The following is a 17,215-nucleotide window of genomic DNA, read 5'->3' on the forward strand; positions in this document are numbered from 1 at the left end:
GAAGATGCTCTCGAGAGAAAGATTTTGACAGAACAGTGTATCGTGATATTAATGTTTTTTTTAAACGCAAACACAAACATGGTCAGTTTATTTCGTACCAAGAAACAGTTCATACTTCAGCTAGTAACAATTAGCTAGTTTTAAAGACGAACAGAAATCAGAACAATAATGTTTATTTAACTTTAAGATTTTGATAGAACATCATTAGAAGAAACGAGGACGAGAAGAAGATCGCTAAGAACCGATAAAGACAGAGAAAGATGCGATGATTGTTCATAATCGTGGTCAGGGTTACTATGACGACTAGGAGCGAGCGATATGAGAAAAATATCATATCACGATATATCGCTAATCAGCTGATGCTAATCAGAGTTTGTAAATATTATAAAAATACAGATGATACCTGCGATATCGCTGAAAACATTGTATTGTGACGATTTATCATGATATCGATATCATCATCATCGTATCGCCCAGCCCTGAGGGAACGTTCTGCCTTTAATTTTATAATCGATTCATCTGATTCATTGTTTTTGAGTGAATGATTCATATCGATTCTTCATTTTGATTCATTTCTGCATGAATAAAGTGATTCTTCAGATCCACACTTTAACCGGGTGACTGTTTTTGCTCCTCAGTTCTGACTCGGCTGGTTTCGGACCTGCAGGCGTTCCTCCTGGTTCTGGACGGTGAGAACCTCAGCTACATCGCTCAGGCCAAGAAGAAGTCCATCTCAGAGCTTCTGTCCAAACTGCAGGAGCACAAAGACCCAGCGGGTGAGTGGCAGCGCTGTGATTACACCAGCGTTAAAGAATTAAAGCGTGAAACAAATCAAGTTTCAAATCAAAAAAAAAAATGCAAGAACAGAGCGAGTAAGTAAAAAAAACACACAGTGTAGCTGCTGGAGTTACGTTTAAATCTTACTGTGTTTTCTGAGAAGATTCGCTGTATTTCAGGTAGTTCATGAGATGTTCCACAATGATGCTGTTCCTCAGTATGGCGGAAACCTGGAAGTTCTGTTAGCGATTGTCTTGAAGTATAAATATAGCGTAAATTTAATCATGAGTCTTTTATCTTTAATCTACAAACACATCTGAGGAACATGTTGACGTTCTAGACATTTTTAAGTTGTTTCTACTGTCACTGTGTGTTTACACAGTGTTCTGTACTAATATTATTATTATTATTATTATTATTAGGGGGCCAAGCACCGAAGGCAACCTGTTGTTATTCTGTCTTCTTCTTCTTCTTCTGTTTCTTCTTCTGTTTCTTCTTCTTCTGGATAGGGTGTCTATGGCAGCTCACAGAATCGTCTGGTAAAAGCTTGTGAAATTTGTCACACAGATTGCGGAGGGTCTAAGGAACATTCTGACCAAATTTGGGCCAAATGTTGCAGCGGTGACGCTCTAGTGCCACCATCGGGTCATATCCGGGCCTAATTTGGAAGTACATATAAGGTCATAACATTTGAACTGTTTCTAATATTTATAAGTCTCTGGATTCCCCGATTCGAGACGAGATCAACGCACCCTATGACGTCAATTATGACCTAATTAGATTTTCCGCCATCTTGGATTTTGTCAAAAACTGTTTTTTTCGCTACACCTTGCAGCTTCAATTATTATTATTATTAACATATTTATTTAATATTATATATTTGAATATTAGTATTGCTTTTTTGTAATATTTATTTTATTATAACAGCAAAATAATTCAGTGTTTTTAATCATATGGTGTATTTAAAAAAAACCTTGCAGTAATTGTTGTAGTGGACAATAAAAATATTAATTTAAAAAAAAAAAACTGAGCACAGATATAACAAACGAGAAAGTTTCTTTAATAAACAAACAAACAAACAAACAAATCAAATATCAGCAGAAGAAATTTTGACGGTTTCCATAAACTCGTCCTTTGTTCTGTTTAATATTCGGAATCGGAGCGATAAGATGATGTCATCAAACAGCGCCGATGTCATCAAACCCATGGAGAGAGTGAAACACACACTTGCTACATCATCATTTATTTCACACACACACACACACACACACACACACACAAACACTGTGTTTCCGTCATCTTTAATCACATCTAAATCTTCTCTTTATCCAAACAAAGACATTTTTATTTTAGTTTTTCTAGTTTTTATTATCATTTTTTAAAATAAATCTATACCAGTGAAACAGAATTCTTCATGTCTTCATTCCTCTATGGTTTTAATAGAGTCACAGCATTGAAGATCTCTGTAAAGAGCGTGTGTGTGCGAAGTGTGTCTGTGAAGTGTGTGTGAAGTGTGTGTCATGTAGAGGTCATGTAGAGGTCATATAGAGGTCATGTAGGGGTCAGGAAGGACACATCTAACACTCCAGCTATCCAAAGAGCGTCACTGCAGCCTCGCTGTAAAAATTCTTCTCCTGTTGTAAAAAAGCCGGCGCTTCGTCACGGACTCTGTTCCAGCTGTCTGTAGTTCAGACTTTCAGATCAGCTGCAGCTTCCGGAAAGTTCTCAGCGTTAAAGCCGGGTTTATTAATAGTTTCAGAATGGAGGGTATAGTGGTATAAATAAAGTTTTTATACAATAAAGGTATAAAGTTTACTGTGATGTATAAAGAAAAGCAGAGAGAGGTGTGTTATCCTTCTTTCTAATGAATCCAGCAGCTAAATCCTTATTTAGGAATAATAATAATAACAACAATAATAACAATAATAATAAGAAGAAAAAGAATGAAGATTAATTCGTACACTGTGCACTTCACTCTTTAGTATCTGGACATTTGTAGATCAGTTACGTATCAAATCATCCATTTTGCTAAGATTTTGCTAACATTTACATCACTGAGCTGCCAGAACATCCTCTACAGGAACTCACTCCTTTTCCAATCCAATATGGCCGCCGTAACCATTTTTCTTTTTTAGCTTTGTGTGTCGGCCATTTTTAAAAATTCAACCCGCAATGGCCTTGCTTATATTTTCCTTATATTTTACTAGATATTTGCTAGTTTTCCATGTAATACCTCATCGAGCTGCCAGAACACAAAGCCTCCACAGGAACTCTTGAATATTACAATCCAATATGGCTGCCATAAACCTACCTTATTAGCTTAGTGTGTCGGCCATTTTGAAAATTTTTAACAGCCTTGGTAAAATTTTGCTAGCGTTTGTAGTAACATTTTGCTGATACTTTGCTAGCATTTTGTGTGTGGTTCCTCATGTCATCGCGGTGCCAGAACAGCCTCCACAGGAAATACTCATTTTATAATCCAATATGGCCACCATAACTGTTTTCCTTTTTTAACATTTTTATCAGCGATTTAAAAAAATTCTAACAGCAGTAGATTTACGAACACTTTTGCTAACCTTTTTTCCGAGGGTGTCACAGAGCTGCCAGAACAGCCTCCACAGCAACTCTCTCATTTTACAATCCAATATGGCTGCCATAACCTTTTATTTTTTTTTTTAGCTTTTTAAGCTTAGCGTGACCATTTTGAAAAAATTCTAATTGAAGTAGCCTTGATGACATTTTTGCTATCATTTTATTAACATTTTCTATGTGGAGCTGCCAGAACAGCCTTCACAAGAACGCTCTTATTGTACAATCTAATATGGCTGCCATAAACTTGCTTTATTAGCTTAGTGCGTCGGCCATTTTGAAAATTCAAACTGCAGCAGGCTTGCTAAAATTCTTCTAACTTTTTGTGTGCAGTACGTCATATCACTGAGCTGCCAGAACAGCCTACACCAAAACTTACTAAGTTTACACTCCAACATGGCTATAATAATTATTTATTTTGCTTTTTTAGAAATAATCAATCTGCAGCTGCCTTGATGGCTCCGCCCCTTCTGCTAAATGGAGCAGCTATTGAGTGCAAAAAAATAACTTTTGGGTCAAAAAGCTCTTGCATAATTTATTTTGGATCTAATTACAGAATTCAGAGACATTACTGAGCAAAACCAGAAGAAGCTGATATGTTGATATGTTTTGAGCACATGTTTAATTTTAATTAATTTTATTATCAAGGAAATTACCAAGGAATTACCACCTGTTTTGATTTATCTAACCTGAGAAGCCTGTGTGTGATTTGTGACAGCACTGAAATCAAATTCTGGCTTCTGCTCAATCCTGAGTCTAATACCAGGGATTTTAGCGGCAGTGTGTGAGTCAGAGTTGGCTTCCTAAAGAAAAAAAAAAAAAAAAACGCTCCATGTTGCAGAAGACGTTCAGTCATTCCTGAGGCATGTCATTTGCATTCGAGGGCCAAATAAAAGCAATTGAACATGGATTTGGCGATTCGTCTCCCTATGAGAGGAGAAGTGTGTGACTCACCGGCTGGACGTGAAAGCGTGGATCAGCATCTCCAAACATGGACACCGTGCACGTGTTTAACAGCTGAGACAATGACTCGCACAGTGAAACGTAAAAACTGTATGTTTTTAATAAGATCTGCAGATTGTTTCTAAGAGCGATGGAGATGGGTTTCTGTAATGTTCTTGTTTCAGAGCTTGTACGTTTCTATACATAATATCATGCACAAATGTACAATAAAGTTATGTCTTTAAAAAAAAAACGTAAGAATAAACTTATCTTAAGTACAATTTACCATATAAACACAAGTCAAATTCTAAACAGGGGTGAGTTTAAATGAAAGATGGGTTTGATTATACATATTCTTTACTTAAAAAATATATTTAGCCTAACTAGCTAGATTTTCCCAAAATCTAAAACCTCTAAATCCCAACCACACACCAGGAAGTTAGCTATCTAACCAACTTACTAATCTAATAGCCTAATTAAAGAAGTGTGTATGTTTTGTGTGTGTGTGTGTGTGTGTGTGTTTCAGTAGTGGAGGATGCAGAGTACATGATCATGAACTGTCCCTCCGGAGGCCCAGCTAATGACCTCAGACGAAACTCTGCTGCTGATCCAGGTTCAGCCGAAAATCCACACTTCGAGTGGCTTCACCGCAAGGTGAGTCCCTTTAACTTTATTAGCACTCCGACAAACAGCAAACTAATCCGCTGTTAGACATCTGACACACTTCACATTTCACCAACAAAATATTTAGACTAACACCAAAACGTTTTTAGCTAACATTTACTTACTAGCTAACTGCTCTAATGTTAGCAGTGAAAGTGAATTTACACAGGGCAATTTTCAAATCTAACATCACTACTAAAGAACTAACAAACATGCTAGTTATCACTAAAGTTTGCAGCTAACACTAATCACCTAGCTACCTAGCGAACAAAATAATTTTCTGGGAATTTTCAAGTATAAAAGCACAGCTAAAGAACCAATAACATGCTAGTTATTAAGAAAATTAACAATCATCAAGAAGGTTTCTACCTAACACTAAAGAAACACCAATATACCGATCTAGCTAACAATCTTATGCTAGTGATCAAGCTAATCGAGCTACCTAGCTTTCTGGGTAATTTTCAAATCTAACCAAACTACTAAACAACTAATAACATGCAAGATATCAAGAAAATGTTTAGCTAACACTAACTAGCCACCTAACTACCTAGCTATCTAACAAGCAAATGTTACAGATCAAGCTAATTAAGCTAGTTTATCAGCATGTATAAAAAATGAACATAGATAATCACTTTTCGAACACAAAGTTGTTGTTGTAAAGCCGTGCAATCAAACTAGCAAAGATTGTGACTAGCTAGGCGATGTATGCGATGTTTGAATAAAAAAGAAGCTCCACTCACTGAATGAATGAATTTCTTCCTGGTTCAAAATTTTGCACAATTTTAAAAATAAACTTTGCGTTTTCGCATAACAGCTGACCTTAGCTAGCTAGCTAGGTATGCATTTAGCTAGGAGACGCATCGCCATTTATTATTTTTGAAGTAAATACGATCTGTTGATGTCCAAAATGTTCTTAAATAATGTGTAAAATGAACTTGTTGATGTTTATAAAATGGAAACTTGAGAGCGGATTATTTTACTTTGCCATAAAATTAGCTGGGATGTTTATCATACCATGAATTTTTACATGTTGTCACCCGATAGTTCAGAGACGCAACTTGGGCTCTAAACTCTAATCTTAGCGTGTTTTAGCTTTCAGGGACTGAAGGATTTGTCATAAGAGGATTTTTAGAGGCTCTGTGCCAGACCCTGTCTCACAGCACAAACTTTAATTTGTCAGCCTCGTTGCCTCATACTCGATACCTTTCCAAAACAGCGCTGCGGCTAATCGGAGGCGTTTTTCATTCAGTCAGAAATGCTAAAAATGTGTTATTGTGGAATTTGGCTGAATCGTTGTGTTATTGTGTCACCGTCGGGATTCGGCTCAACAATAAGCACCTTTATCACGGAACATTCCAGACGCTCTCTCGACGCTCTGTTTCAGCGAGGAACAGCAAAACAAGAACATGTTACACGGGACGGGGTTAAATTTGGCATTAAAAGATGGAGTGCATTTATTTTTAAACACTTTTAACGTCTGAGATTGTTGATAAAGTTCAAGACCGCACTCACACGTCTTGTGTCTCAGTCAGCTCCCTCGGTGGTGAATCAGTAGATCGTGTACACGAGTTCGGGCGCTGGTAAGGACTCGGGACGCTGATGACTCAATTTCCGGCGCCATGACGACGTACTCGCGTTGTAAAACATCACCACTGGCATTTATCAACATCTTTCTGACATTATATGTATTATATATAAATTTGTTAGCTTAATGACATGCGTTTCTCGCCATCATGGGGATTCAAGCAGGATTGTAGGCTCGCTAATGGAATTTTAAAAAAATCATTAAACACTTAAAAGTCGTTAGATTCAAACACACCGTATAGAGAACGTCAAATAAAGTTAAAAATCGTTAATGTTAGTAATCATCTGAGAGCTACAACAGTGATAACAAGCTACTTACGTTTGTAGACGAAGTTGGCTGAGAGTTCATCTGCCTTTTTTTTTTTTTTAGTTGAGTTGAGAGGCTTCAGAAAGTATGACGTCATTTCCTGTAAGGGAACGTAGTGAGCATCAATGCTGCCTGGTTTTTGCAGTGCATTGTGGGATTTTTTTTTTAGGGAGCAAATGTTCCAGTGCACTGGAAGGCTTTCGCGATTGAGACAGCACTTAAAATGTCCGACTCCCTGATCAGCACCCTGTGTGTGTCAGTCACAGTGAAGGAGGCGTGGCTTTTGTGCATCAGTCACAGTGAAGGAGGCGTGGCCTTTGTATGTCAGTCACAGTGAAGGAGGTGTGGCTTTTGTGTGTCAGTCACAGTGAAGGAGGTGTGGCTTTTGTGTGTCAGTCACAGTGAAGGAGGTGTGGCTTTGTGTATCAGTCACAGTGAAGGAGGTGTGGCTTTGTGTATCAGTCACAGTGAAGGAGGTGTGGCTTTTGTGTGTCAGTCACAGTGAAGGAGGCGTGGCTTTTGTGTGTCAGTCACAGTGAAGGAGGTGTGGCTTTGTGTGTCAGTCACAGTGAAGGAGGTGTGGCTTTGTGTATCAGTCACAGTGAAGGAGGTGTGGCTTTTGTGTGTCAGTCACAGTGAAGGAGGTGTGGCTTTTGTGTATCAGTCACAGTGAAGGAGGTGTGGCTTTTGTGTGTCAGTCACAGTGAAGGAGGCGTGGCCTTTGTGTATCAGTCACAGTGAAGGAGGTGTGGCTTTGTGTGTCAGTCACAGTGAAGGATGCGTGGCCTTTGTGCGTCGGTCACAGTGAAGGATGCGTGGCCTTTGTGCGTCGGTCACAGTGAAGGAGGTGTGGCTTTGTGTATCAGTCTCAGTGAAGGAGGTGTGGCCTTTGTGTATCAGTCACAGTGAAGGAGGCGTGGCTTTGTGTATCAGTTACAGTGAAGGAGGTGTGGCTTTTGTGCGTCGGTCACAGTGAAGGAGGTGTGGCTTTGTGTATCAGTCTCAGTGAAGGAGGTGTGGCCTTTGTGTATCAGTCACAGTGAAGGAGGCGTGGCTTTGTGTATCAGTTACAGTGAAGGAGGTGTGGCTTTTGTGCGTCGGTCACAGTGAAGGAGGTGTGGCTTTGTGTATCAGTCTCAGTGAAGGAGGCGTGGCTTTGTGTGTCAGTCACAGTGAAGGAGGCGTGGCTTTGTGTATCAGTTACAGTGAAGGAGGTGTGGCTTTTGTGCGTCGGTCACAGTGAAGGATGCGTGGCCTTTGTGCGTCGGTCACAGTGAAGGAGGTGTGGCTTTGTGTATCAGTCTCAGTGAAGGAGGTGTGGCCTTTGTGTGTCAGTCACAGTGAAGGAGGCGTGGCCTTTGTGTGTCAGTCACAGTGAAGGAGGCGTGGCTTTTATGTGTCAGTTACAGTGAAGGAGGCGTGGCTTTGTGTGTCAGTCACAGTGAAGGAGGTGTGGCGTTTGTGTGTCAGTTACAGTGAAGGAGGTGTGGCCTTTGTGTGTCAGTCCCAGTGAAGGAGGCGTGGCCTTTGTGTGTCAGTCACAGTGAAGGAGGCGTGGCCTTTATGTATCAGTCTCAGTGAAGGAGGTGTGGCCTTTGTGTGTCAATTACAGTGAAGGAGGTGTGGCCTTTGTGTGTCAGTCACAGTGAAGGAGGCGTGGCCTTTGTGTGTCAGTCACAGTGAAGGAGGCGTGGCTTTTGTGTATCAGTCACAGCGAAGGAGGTGTGGCTTTTGTGTGTCAGTCACAGTGAAGGAGGCGTGGCCTTTGTGTGTCAGTCACAGTGAAGGAGGCGTGGCTTTAATGTGTCAGTCACAGTGAAGGATGCGTGGCCTTTGTGTGTCAGTCACAGTGAAGGAGGCGTGGCTTTCCACTCTTTAAATCTAAGACCCACTTGATCTCTTCTCAAACATGCTCCCTATTTAGGGGACCTACACGTCGGGGTAGTGATGATTTTGAGGATATATACCATATAACCGATCAGCACGTGTGTATTAATGCGTGTTATGGATGCTGTTTGTATACGATCTTTGAATCTTTCTTTGAATAAGGTCTGAAGACTGTAATGTTACACGCTATACGCTGTATGTACTGTATAATCTGTACACTGTGTGTTGTGTATAGTTTGTGTGGGCGTGTTGGGAGAAACCGTAGTGTGTTCCGGTGATGTGGCGGTATTTTAGGGGGCACCGTTTCGTGTGGTGTGATGCGGATTTAAAGACGCTGCCGCTGTAAGAGTGTGATGTGTGTTTTAGGGGATGCTGGGTGTGTCACAAACTGTTTGACACAAGCGGTCTTATTTTGAAATTATTTGAAGTCCTGATCATTGAGCAATCAGATAAATAACAATTTTTGAATTAATAACATACATATTTTGTCCTTTATCACCTGCTACGACTTAAACACTGATGACTGCTTCTGAAACAATGCATCACTAATTTACGGTAACACTAACAGGACAAAAAACAAACTGGACTGCACCAGTAGGGTAGATAGATACAAACTAAAAAGTAAAACAAAATGACTTAATTGCTCTGCCTCTAAAATGGTACATCAACGCCCCCTAACTATATTAGTGTACTATAGTGTAGTTTTTGTCCTGTTAGTGTTACCTGTATTATTTCGTGATGATTTCTGAGGACTTTGTTATATTCCTGATCTTAATCTACAGTATATCTCAAAGTAAGCAATAATACATGCGACACTAACAGGACAAAAAGTAAACTAGATTGTGTCAGTAAATTACAGATTTATGACGTAGGAAAACTCTTTAGTGCGTCCTCTTAAAACTGTTTATTAATAGCTAGCGATAATGTAAATAAAACTATTTTATGACTAGCTTGCTAGCTAACTGGTTACTTTGCGATTCCTATCAGATTAACGCACTCAGCTAAAACCCAACAGAAGACACAAGCTAGCTCAGTGCATTGTGAGTAATATGGGCAACGTATGAGATAAGACTTCCTGTTTGAACAGATTCTATATGTTTAGCAGATTCTTAAAAAGTAGCTGTTATTTTTAAGCTTTGGGACGCAGCCACTGGGACTTTAACGTCTTTTTTAGGCGATGCTATTTGGGACGTATCCAAAGATTAGATTTTAAGTAACATTTGATTGAGGAAACTTCATAGAAAACAAGACAACGTGGTTATTTGATTGTCTCTAAGTCTTGTAAGAACACTAACTAGTGGAGGATTGTGGCGTTTGAGACGGAGCTTGTGTGTATTTTCGGGGACGTTTGACTGTATGTGTGTATTTTAGGACACACTGGTTCTATAGCAGTAATGACAGGCCTGCGTTTTGTGTGTGTGTGTGTGTGTGTGTGTGTGTGTGTGTGTTGTGGGCTTTACTGTATACGGCTCGGACCAGCGCTGTGTTGTGGTTGGCCAATCAGAGGTTAGAAGACAGCGGATTGGACCGGAGCTGTGTTGTGGTCGGCCATTTCAGAGTTTCCCATCTGCAGTGTGGCCGCCCTGCGGATTCGCTCGTTCGTCTCACCCAAGGCTAGGGCTGGAGGTCAGAGGTCAAACCCTGCCCTATAACCGAGGCCTTTCAAGTGGCCTACCACAGATAAACAACAGTTAGAGTGTGTGTGAGAGTGTGTGAGAGTGTGTGAGAGTGTGTCTATGGGAAAGAAGATTGATTAAAGTCTTACACACTGCTAGAGCGGTAGTTTAGCCAAAAATGCAACTTCCTTTTTTTTCCCTCACTTAATACATGTGTAGTCGAATAGCCAAGATGCGTTGGTTTCTTTATTTTAATCTAACTTATCTTACACATAACGGAAGCTAACAGCTAGCTAGCATTTTCTTTATTGTTTTAATGAACGGTCATATTTGTGTTTGTAGATCATCAGAAGTTAAATGAAGCCAGCTAACATTATCTGACGTCTTCAGACAGCGTAGCTTGCTCTTTGCTTTGCATCTTTTTGCTGCCTCACTTTATTAATGTCACTGTTGTCTTCACCAGCGCTGGAGGACAGCAACAGCGGGGAATAAATTCAGTAGAATGATGGGAAATTGGTGCGTTACTTGATATTTGTGCTGGAAAACTGGAAGGAACCCACTGAAACTGTTCAAGAACAGATAAGGGGAACTTAAAGTTACGAATGTGAGCTGTAAAGATAGACAGATCCGATCTGAGCTAAAATGAGAGCAGATACTTGAGCTTGATTGTGTGGGAAAACCACACACGTGGTGACACCAACTGATATGATGGGAGCTGAGAAGAATCATTTGTGGAATGAGTAATCAGTAAACACTCTGAGTCATTACGGATCCAATTTGGGGTCGAGACAACATCAAAACCACCACCAGGAAATTTCTAGAACAGGTCTATAAGTGTTTCTACTCGTTCTGGTGTTAGTGAGTTAGTTAGAATGGATTAAGGTTTCAATCATGGAAACATATCACCATTTATTCGAGGAGCTTCATCACTTCTACTGAATTATGAAAGATATTTACTATTTCAAGACAGAGCTTGTGAAGTTTCTCTTCTGAACATGTGATATCTTAAAAAAATACGGATACAGAATTTCTTTAACCTTCAGCTTAAGACTGAAGAAAATGTTTCACTACACTTAGTTGCAAATACGCAGTGACAGTGAAAATGCGACCAAATCGACTGGAATATCAATATTTACCTCAGATATGTTGGTAAATCACTAAGAAAATACTCTGTATAACTAAAAATACAACATAATTGTGCTTAGCATTGACCGCTAACTGAATTTTAATGGGTTCTGCCCCATGCTACTAAAAAGTGCAGAACTGATCAACTTTGAACTGTCAGAAAATGTATTTATATCAAATGTTGTGACCATCACACGAGTGAACCGTTCGAATGGACTCTTTTTGTAGATATACTGACGATGACTTCATTTGATGACCGCATCAAGAAGGACACGTCCACCATTTGGTAGAACCGATAAAGCCCATTAGATGATTGAAACCTGAAAACATAAGTGTTTGTTTGTGTGACTCCCTGTGTTTTGGGATTAAGGTTCTTAGTTTTTAGCTTAATGTCGATTTCTTCACTATTTTCTACAATTTGCTGTAATTAGCCTGTGTGGGATTGGATCGAGCTTCCACGGCTTAAACAAGGTTTGAAAATGTTGAGGATGTGAAGAGGAGGGACTTTATCTGAGAGAGGAAATGCTGTGTTTATCCACGAGGCCCATCTTAAAGGCTGAGAACTGCAATCCTATTGGTCAAGAAGAGAGGAAGTGGACGTTTTGCATGGACAATTATGTCTGACTACGTGATGGGGTTAGAGAGGCACTTGATGGAGTGATAAAGTGATGGAGTGATAGAACCCCCACTCAGGGGGAGAGGAAGTCAGATGGCGTGAGTTGTACCTCCAGAGACGATGAGGTCAGTTGCAAAGTCGCGCCAACATCCAAGCAAGCGGACAGGCTCGGACTTCTGAATTATCTTTTCGTCTTTCTGTCTCTGTCTCTCTTTGTGCTCTGAGCTTTCACCCATCCTTCCATCCTTCAGTCCTCTAGCGTCTCTCCTTCCTGTTTCTTTTTCATATAGGACACAAATGGACATAGTTCTTTGATGTGTTTTCCACAGATAGGTATCTGAGGAGCTAACTGTACATGCAGTACTCCTCCCTAAATGCCAAGAATGAAAATATGCAGAAGATAAAAAGGGAAGGAATAAACACTTAAAAAATGTAGCATCATAAAATCACCTCCGCAGAAAAACCCTCCCGGCTTTTACGCCGGGGAAACCGAGGGAACTGATACAAAGAAATAAACAAGTTACGTAGTGTTTCTGGACGACTCCGACAAGACCAGACTATTCTCAAATACCTGCTGGACTTAGCACAAGTTCAGATTTCACATTTGGATTTCTTCTACCTGTTTTATTTCTCCTTTTTTATTATCCTTTAATGCTGTCACTCGTATTGTTGGCATCGTGGGCGACATTACATCACACGTGTGAAAGAGTAGATGTGAGTGAGGTAACCCAGCGAGTACAGACATAGCAGAGACGTCTACTGTACACCCACTGAGAAGGTTTGGGTCATTGTGAGTGATAAACCAGGATCTCCCAGCTATATCTTTTAAAACAGGTATTGTAACCTGGATGGTATTTAGAAAGCACTTCTGATGAAAACATGAACCAGTTTTAAGAAAAGCTAAAGCAAGGATTCTCTGGCATTTTGAAAAAATGATAAATTAGTCCATAAATGACAAACAATCAAATTGAATTCCTCCAAAAAAAAAGTTATGATGCTCAAAAATGAACGGACTTATGATAGATAATATGAAAAGAAGGGTTAACTCTTGGTTGAATACTTCTTTGGAGAAAACAAACACCAGAAAAGTTCTTGTATGGTGTGTAAGCTCTGTGTGTTTTGACGTGGTCTGGTGGTCTTGTTCTCCCTAACCCGACTTGTCTTCTCTCAAACATGGCGTTACTTCCTAAAAGACTTCTGTCCCCTTGTGGAACACCAATGACATCCGTATGTAGATAAGAAGAGCAGACCTCGAGGTAGACGTGCCGTCTGGAACGGTGGCCTCTGAAAGGTCAACAGGTTCATTGCGGATACAACGACCTTGAACGGACTTGATTAATGGCCAGCAGCTGTTTTTCCCATAGCTTTCATGTATGGTCAGAAGGACGTTTTTGTTTTCTCTCCCAGTTTATTCATTGCTGATTTCCACTAGCTAGCTACCAGTTCTGGAGGACAAAGGCTAAGATGTGCTTCCTGCAACATCTTCTGTATACATGAGGTAATGGATGGTAAGAGCGGTTAGTGTCGTTCTGGAAAGCCATCCTCTTCCCCCAGAGAGCAGCACCAATTATGCTTTGAACTCATGATCTTCCGAAGATAGGGCATGGCCTTAGACAGTTGAGCTGCTTGGAAAAGCTAAAGGATGTTTTTTTAAACTCCCAGCTTGTTATTCTGGACATTTATGGTGTACATTTAAGTTGATGTGTGTGACTCATCATGGATAAGCGAGGTCGAGTTTATCCTGTAAAGTCTGGAAGTCTGGAAGAAGACCTTTCACTGTTTCTCATTACCTCTTAATGTATATGTGGTCATTTATTGCTGTTTCAGTTTCACTTTATTAATTTATTAACATATTTAATGGAATAAATTCTTGTGTGTTTCCTCAGTCTGTAGGTCCCGTAGTTCCCCCACGGCCTCCGTACAGGTTGGAGGAAGATGAGGACTGTTATGAGGAGGCGGAGCCTTTTATTCCAGCCACTCAATCTACAGGTTAGTCCAGATCAGTACAAATCTACAGTGCCGATCTACATAACGTTATTTATGTGCATTCGTTAAATAACATAAATTCAGTACCTCAGATTTACAAAACGCATCTTAGATATTTGTAAATATGACCTGAAATACCACAGACAAACCCGCGAATAATTAAGAACAAAAAAAACAAGGTGTAATATAATTTATTTATCTATAGCTCTATTAATAATTATTGAATATTCACAAAATGTCAGTATGTTCCATCCCATTAAGTACTGAATTAAGTACTGACTGGTTTACGTGTCTCATCTCATTAAGTACTGACTAGTTTATATGTCTCATCTCATTAATTACTGACTAGTTGACATATCTCGTCTTGTTAAGTACTGACTAGTTGATGTCTCATCTCATTAAGTACTGGCCAGTTTATGTGTCTCATCTCATTAAGTACTGACTAGTTTACGTGTCTCATTTTGTTAAGTACTGACTAGTTTACGTGTCTCGTCACATTAAGTACTGACTAGTTTACATGCCTCGTCACATTAAGTACTGGCCAGTTTACGTGTCTCGTCTCATTAAGTACTGACTAGTTTATGTGCCTCATCTCATTAAGTACTGACTAGTTTATGTGCCTCATCTCATTAAGTACTGACTAGTTTACGTGTCTCAGTTAATGAAGTTCTGACAGGTTCATGTGACGTCTCCTCAGATAAACTGGACTCAGAAAGCAGTCATTATGAGTCATATGGTGAGGAAGAGGAGGATGTGCCTGTGGACCGAGCTCACTATATCCAGTGTGGCACGTCTCAGCCCTGCCTGCGTCCTGTCCCTGAATCGCGGCTCTGCGAGTACCTGTGGAGGAAGAAGTGGCTCGGCCAGTGGACACGTCAGCTCTTCATTATTAAACATGACTCCTTACTGGTGAGGAGGAAACACGTACTGAAATAACACCTCATTAGAACCTCTAGAAGAGCTCTTGATATGTGTCTTGAGATTATTACATATAAATATATTTTTTTGTCACTTGAAGTGTTTTAAGTGCGCTAAAGACCTCCAACCTCTGCTGGAGATGAAGCTGACGGGCTGTCAGGTGGTGTACAAGTCCAAACACAGTAAGAAGATGCAGCACGAGCTGAAGGTGGTGGGAGGATCGGACACGCTCATCCTGGGCTTCCAGAGCTGCAGTCAGGCCGAGGAGTGGAGGAAGGTCTGATACTTCTTACATACAACTACGCTCCAGCTCATGTGTCTAACGTGTGTCTCACAGCTGTCTCAGATATGTCTCATAGAATGCATCATGTTGATTTTATCAATATCATATTTATATTTCATACTCATTTGTATCTCATCTGGGTATGTCTCGTGTGTGTCTCATTAATGTCTCATCTACATTATATCTGTTAATGTATCAACATACTACGTCTCATTTGTGTCTCATCTGTCTTTGTGTATGTCTTACTTGTGTCTCAGATGCTTTATGTATCTTGCGTTTTTGTCTTGTGTGTCTTTGTTGTGTCGTATAGAGTGTCTACTGCTTGCTTGTATCTTTTGTCTAACACATCTGTCAGCTCTGCCTCATATCTAACTTTGTTTCTGCTGTGTTCTATGTGTTATTTATGTCTCAATTGTTCCTCATTAATGTCTCATCTACATCTTGTTTATGTTTCGTATGTGTCTTTTGTGTCTCATAGCTGCATTATGTGTATCTAATGTTGTGTCTCGTCTGTCTTTGTGCATGTTTCTTTCTGTGGCTCACTTGTGTCTCAATCATGGCTCATGGATGAATCATGACACTTAAGGCACTTGTCTCATGTGTTTTTACGTCTCTTGTGTATTACTTGTGACAATTTTTGTGTCTCATATATCTTTGTGTGTGTCTCACATGTCTAAGCTGTGTCTCATGTATGTCTTAGCCATCTTTGTCACGTCTATGTCCCATGCTCGTGTCTCATAGCTGTATCATCTAGATATTTTGTGTGTTTCATTTGTGTCTCATTTGTATTTATGCCTTTGTGTGTGTGTTTCTTGTCTGTATCTTCTGTAACTTCTGTCTCAATCATGGCTCATGGCTCAATCATGACTCATATGTCTTATGTGTCTTTGTGTCTCATGCACCTTAGTTATGTCTTGTGGGGTGTTTGCATATTGCCATTGCCTCATCTGTGTCTCATACATCTTTGTGTGTCTCATGTATGTCTAAGCTGTGTCTCATATGTGTCTCATAGATGTCTCATTTCGATCTTATCTGTCTCATTTATCTCTCGTTTACAGGTTTTGTCTGTTCTGTGTCTTTTATATCTGACTCCTCATTTATTGTTTCCTGTGTATGTCTCATATGTCTCAACTAGGTCTCATGTTTTTCTGTCAATCGTGTGTTTTTTGTTTGTCAATTGTTTGCGTTTTCACTCTTGGATGCCTCGGCTAGGTCTTAACTATGTCTCATTTGTGTCTACACAAATTTGTCTCAGTTGTCTCAAACATGTCTTATTTAGAGTATGCTATGTCTGTCTCACTTGTGTGTCCATATTTCTTGTTTTCAGATCATCGAGGAGCTCAGCGGCTCTTCGTATTGCGAGCCGGAATCCATGGGTTCCTCCTCCATCCCGAAGAGTGAAAGACTGGATTCTTGCAGGGTAACAATATTAATAATAATAATAATAATAATAACAATAATAATATCTTTACTGATATTATTTGTCTTCTGTCCCTCTCTGTCTGCAGTCGAGTTCAGTCCTCCACACTGATTCGGATGAGGAGATCCTCTCTGCTCCTTCTTCTGCTCTCAGCAGCGCCGAGAGTAATTATAAAGACAGAGGTATATTTATTTCACACCTTTATAAACTTCACCATCCATCTTTTCAGATCATTTTCACAGTTTGTTTAGGGAATATGTCTTGTTTTAGAGACGTTAAAATACAGACCTTTCTGAAGACTGTTGTAATTTCTGTCCTTGGAATTTGTAATGTGTGCGGTTGAGGTGATGAAGCAGGACACAAGTGCGTAAGATTAGCGTTATCTTTATTAGGAATAAGCCTGAGATCATCGTCACAAAATCACGTCGCATGTAGCATGTAGCATGTAGCAAATAACAGGCAGGTCAGATCAACACAAGGATAATCCATAATCCATAGTAAC

General features: G+C 39.9%; 1 protein-coding gene across 2 annotated transcripts in view; it reads left to right on the plus strand.

Annotated features, from left to right (window-relative positions):
- The window catches only part of si:dkey-220o5.5 (actin filament-associated protein 1-like 2), a 36,417-nt gene that overhangs the window by 10,301 nt on the left and 8,901 nt on the right, over window positions 1-17,215 (plus strand). The window contains exons 2-8 of one of the 2 annotated variants that reach the window (XM_026945724.3): window positions 639-776; window positions 4,835-4,962; window positions 13,993-14,095; window positions 14,790-15,001; window positions 15,111-15,287; window positions 16,621-16,713; window positions 16,802-16,895. In XM_026945724.3, the coding sequence (XP_026801525.1) occupies window positions 639-776; window positions 4,835-4,962; window positions 13,993-14,095; window positions 14,790-15,001; window positions 15,111-15,287; window positions 16,621-16,713; window positions 16,802-16,895 (945 nt within the window). The remainder of the gene's footprint in view (window positions 1-638; window positions 777-4,834; window positions 4,963-13,992; window positions 14,096-14,789; window positions 15,002-15,110; window positions 15,288-16,620; window positions 16,714-16,801; window positions 16,896-17,215) is intronic. The other variant, XM_026945725.3, reaches the window with a different exon arrangement.

The sequence above is a fragment of the Pangasianodon hypophthalmus genome, chromosome 8 (genome assembly GCF_027358585.1).
Source record: "Pangasianodon hypophthalmus isolate fPanHyp1 chromosome 8, fPanHyp1.pri, whole genome shotgun sequence".
NCBI lineage: Eukaryota > Metazoa > Chordata > Actinopteri > Siluriformes > Pangasiidae > Pangasianodon > Pangasianodon hypophthalmus.